Source organism: Microtus ochrogaster, chromosome 22, assembly GCF_000317375.1.
Source record: "Microtus ochrogaster isolate Prairie Vole_2 chromosome 22, MicOch1.0, whole genome shotgun sequence".
Lineage (NCBI taxonomy): Eukaryota > Metazoa > Chordata > Mammalia > Rodentia > Cricetidae > Microtus > Microtus ochrogaster.
In genome coordinates this window covers 2,101,301-2,111,564 of record NC_022023.1, presented here as the reverse complement: position 1 = coordinate 2,111,564, position 10,264 = coordinate 2,101,301, and the positions used below count along the sequence as shown (strand labels likewise).

General features: G+C 54.6%; 2 protein-coding genes across 2 annotated transcripts in view; both read right to left on the bottom strand.

Moving 5' to 3' along the window:
• The window catches only part of Capn5 (calpain 5), a 58,202-nt gene that overhangs the window by 16,766 nt on the left and 31,172 nt on the right, over window positions 1–10,264 (bottom strand). Inside the window, exon 4 of the mRNA XM_026784420.1 lies at window positions 196–404. Within this exon, the coding sequence (XP_026640221.1) occupies window positions 196–404 (209 nt within the window). The remainder of the gene's footprint in view (window positions 1–195; window positions 405–10,264) is intronic.
• Omp (olfactory marker protein) lies at window positions 7,220–10,115 on the bottom strand. The gene has a single exon (XM_026784342.1). It carries the CDS (start codon window positions 9,360–9,362, stop codon window positions 8,871–8,873), a length of 492 nt encoding a protein of 163 aa, XP_026640143.1. The 5' UTR covers window positions 9,363–10,115; the 3' UTR covers window positions 7,220–8,870.

Below are 10,264 nucleotides of genomic sequence, written 5' to 3'. Positions count from 1 at the left end.
ACAGCTCCACCTGGTTAACCCACCTGGTCATCCTACCCACAGTCCCACCTGGTCAACCCACCCAGACAACTCCATCTGGTCAATCTACCTGGTCAACCCACCCAGACAGCTCCGCCTGGTCAACCCACCTGGTCATCCCACCCAGACAGCTCCGCCTGGTCAACCCACCTGGCCACCCCGCCTGGCCACACCTACTTGGCATAGGCCTTCTCCACCAGGGCACACCAGAACTCATTTCTGGAGTTGGAGTGGCAGTAAATGAGCTGGTTGTTGACTGTGGGCAGCCTGTCATCGATGACCACGTCCACCCACTCCCCGAAGCGCCAGAAGTGGAAATGGAAGATGCCGGCATAGGTATCAGGCTTCTCAGGGTCCCATTCCTGCCCCTTCCAGTCTGGGATGACCTAGGGAGACAGAGGAGGACATGGAGAGGCATCTGACTCCTGAGAGAAAGGCAGTGCATGGCCCCAAAGAAACTGAGTGCTGGGTTCCAGCCCACCACTGCATGGACACTGGGACTTGTCAGCACTCTGGTCTTGGGACCTGGGTTCCGTATTTGTCAATCAGAGACTTGGGACCCTTCTAACCACAAGCCTCCCCCACACTGTTCCGTCCACCCCAGCCATCCAGGCAGCCCCAGCTGGAAGCCAGCAGCCATGCCAGACTCCTGTCTATCTCCCTCTCCACCTAAGCAGGTCCTCTCAGCTCCTGCCTTCCCACCAGCGCCACCCTGCCCCCTCACCATCTCTGACTCCCAGTCATTGTAACGGCATTGGCACCCACAACCACCCTGGTTCTCACTCAGCAGCAAACGGACAAATGATGTCATTCTTCTAAGGGGTCTCCCACCCGACCGCCCTGCTCTGGGCTCCTAGGCTAACTCCTTGCCCTCATTCCTCACAATTCCTCCTTCAGTGGCCATTTTGTTGTCCAGGAAGTCCGCCTTAACTCTAGGCCAGACAAGGACCCCATCCCTCAGCCTCTGGGCCAAGCACGTCCCTAAAATCCGTACTTTCACTGGGTTATTACAGCAAGTGCCCAGTAGCGCTTGTTCAAGGTCCGATACTATCTGGTGTCAGCAACCCGTGGGCGGAGCTCCAAGTGGGAGGAGCTTCTTCATGGGCGGAGCTCCTATGGGCGGAGCTCCCATGGGCGGAGCTTCCCTGCGGGAAGAGCTTCTGATTTTCTTGCTTTACATCCTCCTGGCCCAGGTGCACGTGTGTTACACATATGTTGACTGCATGCACAAACGCAAGACACCCCTTAGGACTCTAATATCTAGTATTTATAGAGAGTCTTGCAAACTCCAGGGCTTGGACCTGACACAGACTAGGTCAGTGTACTTTTCAAAATGGCTCCATCTCGGCTTGACAGGTGAGAAAATTAATGCTCGGAGGGGGAAAGTCGTTGATCCAGAGTCGCAGGGTCAGGAAAACAACAATAAAAGCTCATGGTCTTTGGAGGCAGGTAGAGCTGGGTTTGAGGCTGGGATTCAAACCCAGGCCTGTGTACTGACAGATGAGTTATTTAGCTGTATGAACTCCTGGGTGGGCCCTGGACTATGCTAGACACTGAGGACCAAGATGACCCAGACATAGTACATTCCCACAAGACGCTTTGGGTCTGGCAGGAGAGGAAGGGACAAAAGCACCCATGGTGTGGAGGGGAGGGAGAATAGGGAGTACCCTGGCACTGGCCACAGCTCCGAGATGTCCTAGGAGCTGGCAGAGGTGTCCCCAAGGACAAGAGGACAAACAGAGGTCCTCTGACAGCAGGCGGCAGGCAGAAAAGGGGACCACTCAGCCCTCCACAGCAGGACAACCAGCTCACTCCACCGTGTGTGAACAAAGTACGGCTGAGCCCCACTCAGAGCACAGGCAGTTCCTTCTAGGAGATAGCCACCCTGGTTCAGACAGCAGCGCCCACACACACAGGCTGGGCTGGCACACAGCGGCAGCTTCACCGAGAGGCTGTGCTGGTCTGAGCCTCCACCTCACACTCCTTTGGGATGTGCTGTTTACACAACTTACACTATCAACGGGGGCACACACAAAGGAGAGCTGTCTCTAGGGAGATGAAGATGCCAACTCCGGGAGCAGCACTACCTCCCCTCTTCTGGAAGGAGCCCTGTGAGGTGCCAGGCACACGGCTGCCTACTGTGTTACTCCCCCCCCCCCCCGCAAGGCTATGTAGGATGATGCCCCGGGAAGTCGCTAGCCAAGACTGCCACAGGCAGGATTCCAACACGGGCTTAGCAACCTGGGCCCAGGTCTGTAACCAGGCATGGTCCAATCTCCAGTTCCTTCCTTTCCTCTCCTTACCTCTGCCTTCACCCAACTCTATGAGCTTTCACCTCTGACCTAACCCCTTGCATTGTCTCCCTAGCTTTCTCTGAACACAGAACACTGAATACAAAAAAAAAAAAAAATGGGGCCTATACAAGGTGGGGTCATCCCATTGCACAGATGGGTAAGCTGAGGTCCAGAGAAACTGCCCAGGGATACAGAATCATACCCAATGGCGGAGAGCCACGCCTCCTCCCCTGAGACTCTGCACTGGGTACTCTGGACAGCAATGGAAGGAGGAGGAGCCCTCAGAGGGCATGGGAGATAAGTCGGGACCTGGGAGGATCATTAGTCAACAGCAGGGTTTGGCCCTGAGCCCACGGTCATCCAAGAAGCAGATAATGAGGCTCCCGGGCCAGAGATCCAGAGTCAGGATCCCTGGTGGCCTCAGTTTCCCCTCCTGCATCACAGCCATTAGAATTGGCCTAGGGTGGGTTCAGAGTAGCTTTTGCTGCTTGGTCTTTGTGCTGCCTGCTGGGCAGTGAGGGTGGGAAGGGGACAGCACATCTACCCAGATGCCACATCCGGCTACATCACCAGTCAAGGAGGTCCCCAGCCTCCCTATCTAGGCCAGAAGACTCGGGAAGCTACCACAGGTAGATGCATCTGAGCTTTAGGAAGGGACTGCCATGCCCTGAGCAGTGAGCGTGTTCAAGCTCATGAGGTCATAGACTCAGAACAGCCACTATGGGAGAAGGGCAGCGGCGACCGACTTCTCGAGATGGGAAATACAGAGAGAAAATGAAGCATTACCCCGCCTTTCTCTGCACAGCAAGGGAAGGGGGTCTCTGTCTGAAAACATAACCCAGGCAATAGTATGGGAGAAAGGATGAAATTCAGCCCCTTTTATTCTGAAGCCATTGAAGAATTAATGGATGCACTGGGCTGTAGGGCAGAGATTGGGGAGTTTGAGACAGGAAGATGAATTCTAGGCCTGCCTAGGCTAGACCCTGTTTCAAGGGACTAATAAGAGCTAGGAATGCAGCTCACTGGCGAGTGCTTGCCTAACATGTAGGAAGCCTGGGTTGGATCCCCAGCACAAAATAATCCCGATGTGGTTTCTCGTGCCTGGCATCCCAGAATTTGCGAGGTGGAGGAAAGACGGCCAGAAATTTCCACATGGCTGCATGCTACGTTCTAGGCGGGCTTCATATAAGGAACCCTGTCTGAAAACCATTATCCAATGGTCACTTAACACCACAAGAAAGATAAGAGAGAGAAAGACAAGAGGACAAAATGTGACTTCTGCATGAATCTTACCAAGCCACTGGGACAAATCCCGGCTTACAGAAGCGCAGGAGCCAGAGAACACGCCAAACGTCCCCGTGAGGACACAGCCAGCCAAATCCACCCAGTGAGAAATCCACATAACAAGTGACCCAGTTTCTTCAACAAATAAATTGCAAGAGAAAATGAAAAGCAGCAAGGGCAACTGAGCCACGGTTATGAAGGACTTTTCTCTTTAAGCAAACGGACAAGTGCCTGTCTTTGAGACTGCTCCCTGTATTTAATGATTCAAGGTAGGCGGCCCTAATCTGAAAAGCGAGACCCCCCAAATCTGAAGTGTTTTGAGCACAGACGTGATGTTCAAAAGATTTGGGAATTTGGATCTGTGGGTTTGGGGTTTTCAGATTAAAAATGCTCAACAAGTAAAACAAATATATAAATACCAAAAAAAACCCCATCAAATCCAGAATTTTGGATTCCAAACATTGTTTGGATTACTTCAAGAGTAAATATATTTACTATACATATTTAAAAGTTAACATGTATGGGTATGTTGCCTGTATGTATGTCTCTGTGTACTTGCATGCCTGGTGCCTGCAGAGGCCAGGGGGTACAGATGGCTGTGAGCCACCACGTGGGCGCTGGGAACTGAACTCAGGTCCTCTGGAAGAGCAACAAGCTCTCTTAACCACTGAGTCATCTCTCCAGCCCTATAACTCCATATCTTTCATACGATTCCTTCTCCTTTAGGTTTGTACCCATCAGCATCTGCGGATGAACTCATGTGGGGAGGTGAGAGGCGTAAGATGCGGTAAGACCAAGAGCGGCTGCTCTGAAGGATGCTCTGTGGTCCCTATATGCCACCGGGGACACCAGGGCATGACCTGGGAATCTGCTGACCTCCTCACCTCCTGCCCCAACATCTCCTCTCTGTAGGCTCCACCAAAATCCACTACAATGGCACCACACCTCATGATGCCCCAAGGCACATCCTGTGTGCCTGGCTACACCTGCACCCTCCTTCCTTTACCCCCGAGAGGCTAACCCTTGGCAGCTGGGCAACCCCTCCTGGCTCCCCAGAGCTAGGGATTTCCTTAATGGGGCTATGGCCAAACGTGTTCCTCCTCGGATTCCCAGCACCCAGAACAGGGCCTGGCCCAGCACCAATGTGAATGCTGGTCACACTGAGGCCTCCAAGTGGCCTTCCCTCACCTCCAGGGCTGTTATGATAACAGATGGCCTCGAGGAACTTTGTACACTGTAGAGGGCTGTGGTATCTGCAGACACATCAGTCTGAGAACTTAGGGACAGGGAGGCAGACAGTCCCTGAGAAAATCTCCCGCCCAGAGTCATCAATAACCTCCAACGTATTTGGCAGTGGAGGCACACGCCTTTAATCCCAGCAGTCAGGAGACGGAGACAGAGGCAGGCAGATCTCTGTGAGTTCGAGGCAAGCCTGGTCTATGGCCAGCATGAGTTCCAGGACAGCCAGCACTACACAGAGAAACCTTGTCTTGAAAACAAAAACAAAACAAAACACCCTCCAACACTACCCACCTCAAGTGCATGTGTGTCTGTGTGTCTATGCATCTGTGTGTGTCTGTGTGTGTGAGCCACACCGAGCAACACCCTACAGCGCCCTCTGGTGTTGAGTTTCCTAAGCACGTCTCAGACTAAAGAGCCTGACCAGAATTCCCCTTGGGTGGCACCTGTCTACACTGGGTTCAGGGATCAAGAGCCCAGGAAGGGTGACACTGCCCAGGACCTGAGTGTAGTGTGATCAAGAGTGAAAATGAGTGTGAAGAACAGGAGACAAGCAGGAGCCGCTCAGATGTCCACCTTAGATTCCAAGGGCTACCTTAGGGCACTTCTGAGCAACCCTGGTGAAACGCCAGGGTGGGGGTCACCAGGGAGATTCCCTGTGGCTCCACTAGCAGCCCCCCGCCTCCACTGTGGTATTCCTCGAGTCTCGGCTTCTGGTTTCACAGGTCTCAGATTCCCCAGGACTCAGACCCAGAGACTGGAGAGGTCAGGCAGTCACGTACCATCCAACCATCCCTGTGTGCCCAGGACGGGCACCACTGCTTGGGCCAGGGCAAGAGAACTCTGGTCCTCCACTCTCTAAGGCACAGTGTGATGGTCAGATGTCCCTTCCGCTGGGACATCTGAGCCTAATAGTAATGAGAGAGAACTCGGTCCATTACCACTCTCTGGGGCCAAGAACCTGGCCTGGCACCTGCCGATCCCTCCCCAACACCTACTGCCATCAACATTGGCCGGCTGTGCCACTGCAGGCAATGCTGTTTACCTCTCTGAACCTTAAGTTCTTGTTCTGTGAATAACTTCTCCCAACCCTTCTCCCAAGATAATCTACAGTGTCTGTAGGAAGCTATTGACATACAAGTGACTTCTGGGGTCTTAGCTCCGCCGACATTCTCCGTGTGACCTTCCAGCACCAGTAAGGGAGGCACTGCTGAGTACCAGGTAGAAAACAACCCAGAGAGGCTGCCTGGGGCCACAGAGCCAATCACTGGCAGGCAGAACAGGGCCCTGGAGCTACAGACACTGGCTCTCTGCCAGGCAGAGGCTTCAGAACAGCAGGACTTCTGGTTCCACGATTCTCAGTGGTTTCCATGGCGAATGGGTCATATCCACTTGTGTGTACACCCGGGGACAGGGTCAGACCACTGCAGTTCACAGGGGCTGGAAGGTGGATTCTTCTCCTGGACTTTGCCTTTCTCAGAGGCCAGCTTCAAGGCTGACTGGATAAAATGGAAGGAGGTAGTTTGGGAGGGGCACGTGGGAACACAGAGGCTCCTGAACCAGGGGGAGAGAGCATAGGGAAACACCTCTGGACGCTATGAGACATGGGAGCCAGGTGACAGAAGCTGAGGGGAGAATTCCGGAGTGCTCTGAAGCTAGCAAGCCAACCCACAGAGCCCTCTGACACCTCTCTCTGTAGGAAGCCATCCTAATACGCATGGGTCCTCAAAAGAGGTGGAAGAACGTATTTTTCAAGCCCATCACAGGAGGTCACAGCTGCGGAATCAAAGGTCCAAGGGCTCAGAACCCCATTCCCAGTCCACCCCTCCATGTTTCAGGATGGAGGCCTCCTCCCATGGGCCTCAATTGTCCCTATCCAAAAATGAGTGGATGTGGGAGATGAGGAGGGCTGAGCTATGAAGTGGGGCTCTAAGATGCCCGTTTCCACAGCTATCCCAGTGCCAGGGTCAGAGGACATAGTTCTGAAGAGGTGACCTAAAACCAGGGACTAACCTGGAAGGCCAAGCCCAGGAGAGGGTTAGGGACTCCTAGAGAACACACCCAAGCAGTGACCAAGACCAGTCTAAACCGGTGTCAGTCTCACCCATTCCACTCCCAAGGTCCCTGCCCCAAGCACAGCCTCAGTTGGCTCTTTCATACCCCAGAGGCTGGGTTGGTCCCTGCAGGGCAGCCAGGAGACCTAAGACAGATGAAACAGATGAAAGCCCGTCCTGACATGGGACCTCACTGCTCAATCATCCTGAAGGTTGGCAGGATGGAGTTCCTCAGAACTGCAAGGTCCCACAGGGAGGGAATGCTTCTGATGTGGGCTTGCAGCAAGAGATACAAACCACATCACAGAGGCACACCACACTGCAGAAGTGAGGGCATGAAGTCTTTATTGGGGACAGGTGACAAGCACGGCAGAGACACTCAAGCCCCCACAGGGAATACGGGGTGAGACAGAATTGGGGGACAGGCAGCGTGAACCAAGGGGGTCTTGAGAGCTGTAGGGAGAGGTCAGAAAGGTGGGGTCCCTGTCTAGGTATGGCTCTCTAGAGTCAGCAGCGTCTAGAAGGCACTAGCAGGTGCTTCTGCAAGCAATAGCCACCAGAGCCAGCAACACAGCCTATCTCTTGCCTCCAGAATCCCGACCCTGAGCTTGCGCTCCTGGCAGTCCACCCACTGGATGGATCCTACCTTCAGATCTCCATGCACTGGCATCTCAGATGAGGCAGCCTTGAGGCAGAGTGGGTGGCACCACTGAGGTACCTCTGACTGATGCCAGGTGGCAGGTGAGGCTTCTCTCGGCATGCACAGGGTGGAGGGAATGAGGCTTGGGGCAGGACGGAGTCTGCCGATACCCGTGCCTCTGTTTCCCTGTCGGTTTGGGGAGTGGGTTTACCTGGATAGCCTCTGAAGCCAGTCCAGTATTAGACATCACATCTGGAGACATTCAACCCACTTCAGACATCAGACATCATAACTGCCCCAAAGCCTTACCCATATGCCTCCACTCTGGTAGAACCCCCAGTAAACGCCCAGAGAAGTTACAGCAGGACACAGCATCTGTGTTCCTGATCAGAGACCTGCAAAGGCCAGCCGTCCTATCGGGACATCAGTGTTTCTGGCTCAGAGCCCTGGACCCCCTAACTCAGTTCTCTGCTTCCCCATTTGAGCCTTAGTCTCCCAGTTCAGGAAGCCCTGCACCAAGGAGGACGCAGACAGGGTCACCTCCACCAAGCCCAGGACCTAGTACCAACTGCTCAACAACTAAGCTAAAGTCAGCCTTATTCCTGACTAGTGTTAGCCCTCGGGCACACATCCATACAAATATAGCATGCTATCTCTCAACATATACATATGTGCGGGTAGTTAGAGCTGGGCCAGTTTCTACATGCTCTTTCCCTTCTCCACAGCAACCCGGGTGAGACCTGCAAAGCCAGCCACCCTCTGCCAGACAGACCAAGCCCTGCTGTAATCATGCCCAGTGTCTGGAAGGCCTTAAGGTCACAGCAGGCTGGTGATGACACTGGGAAAAGCACCTTCCCGCTGCCAGAGTGCCACTGGGCATCCATCTCCTGATGCCAGCTTTAGCCGTCAGGCAAATGCCTTCTTGCCAGGTTCCCCAGAAGGCAGTTCCTGTCATGTCTCAGGCTTCCATCCCTGTAGGAAATCCAATGGTTGGTTATTTGGATCTCTTGGTTAGCCTTTTGGTCTCTCAGTCCCTCTCTGTCCACCACAATGAAGCAGAGGTGGCAGGTGCCCAAGAAGTACATCATTCTGGCCACATGAACCCAAAAGGCCTCTATCGTCTACAGTAGCAGTGTCCAGCTTCTAGACTATGGAGCCATGGGTCAGCCCTGTGAGCCGCAGCACTAGCACCAGGAAAGGGGGCCATGTAGGACTCAGGGGACTTTTAGCCAAGTCAAGCACAGAAGGAGCAGTTAGAAGAATGTCCCCAAAATATACATGTGGCAGGAGGTTCAGGCAAGGGGGAATTGTGGGCCAGAGGCAGGGTTGCCAGGGCTGTCGTCAGAGCTGGTTGAACACCACAGAGGCCTTGAGGTTGGCGGGCTCCACGCCCTCGCCAAAGGTAATAAGGAAATACATGACCTTGCGGATTTTGGCCAGGTCAGACAGGCGCTCCCCAAATTCCAGGGCATCGGCCTCATTCCAATCCATGACGTCGGAGTCTTCCTTGCGCCAGAAGATGGCAGCAGGGTCCAGCAGCTGGCGTGTCATGAGGTTGGTGAGGTCAGGCGTCCAGTTCTGCGAGGTGCCCGTGATAGTGACCTTGCCCGGCTTATCCAGGACCACATCCCAGCGGTCAAACTGCAGCTTCTGTTGCTGGATGAAGTCGAGACGGTACACAGACTCGGCCGGCCGGAGCAGCTTCTCGCCATCCTGCCGCTTCTCCCCACGCTGTTTCAGGCTCTCGACTCGTAGCCGCATCTGCTTGGTCAGGTCCTGGTCTAGAACCAGAGGCATGTCCAGCTGCTGCTTCGGTGGCCCGTCCTCTGCCATGGCCCAGGCGCTACAGCTGTTGCCACTGCCACCACTCCCGCCGACGTCAGGGAACCAAGTGGGCTGGAGCCTCAGGTGCCAAGAGAGGAGGCCCCCTGAAGGCCCGCCTCCCTTTCCAGACTCTCCTTTTTGGCCACCGGCCCTTTCTGGCCCCGCCTAGTTCTCAGATCTGAGTGTGTGTCCAGCTGCCTCCTTTCTGCTCCTTGCAGAGGTGGTAACGCCGTGCCGTAGGCAGACTGGAGGGTGACAGGCTCCTTCGGGACCGGAGTGCTGATGTCAACTGCTGTGGCAATCACCTTGACTACAGTAGGAGCAACAAGCCAGAGGCTTGCTTGTTTATGAAGGAGGGAGCGCTGCATGGGGCTGTTGGGAGAGAAGTGAGGGGTGCAGACACAGGGAGGTAACTCGGGAAGAGGGGACAGGGCAGCACCAAGATGCACCCGTCCATCCGTCACTGGTTTCCTGGCCAGCTTGGGGCCACGGGTGCCTCATCCTCTCTTCATTCTCTCTGATCCACCTGCCAAGTCCTGTCAATTCTGCTTCCCAAATGCCCTGGGCATCCTCCTCTCCTTTAGCATCACTAGGACCCAACCTGGCTGAACCTGCAACTCTCAAATCCCAAATCACCTGCCAGACAGCTGCCTGGCTCTGCTCCTGGAAGCCATGGTTCAATCCATCTAACCACACAGTACGCCACATAGCCACAGGCCCGGCTCTCACTTCCACCCGAATCCCACCAGGCCTTCCGCCTACACCTCCCCCAGGCCAGGGAGCAATCAGAGGCAGAGCCCAGCCAGTGTATGCGGACAGATGGTAGGACTGGAGACGGAAGTGTGTCTGGGCAGTGACGATAGAGAGATGTGGCTGTCACAGGATGTCATACACAGGAAAGAGGCAGGGGG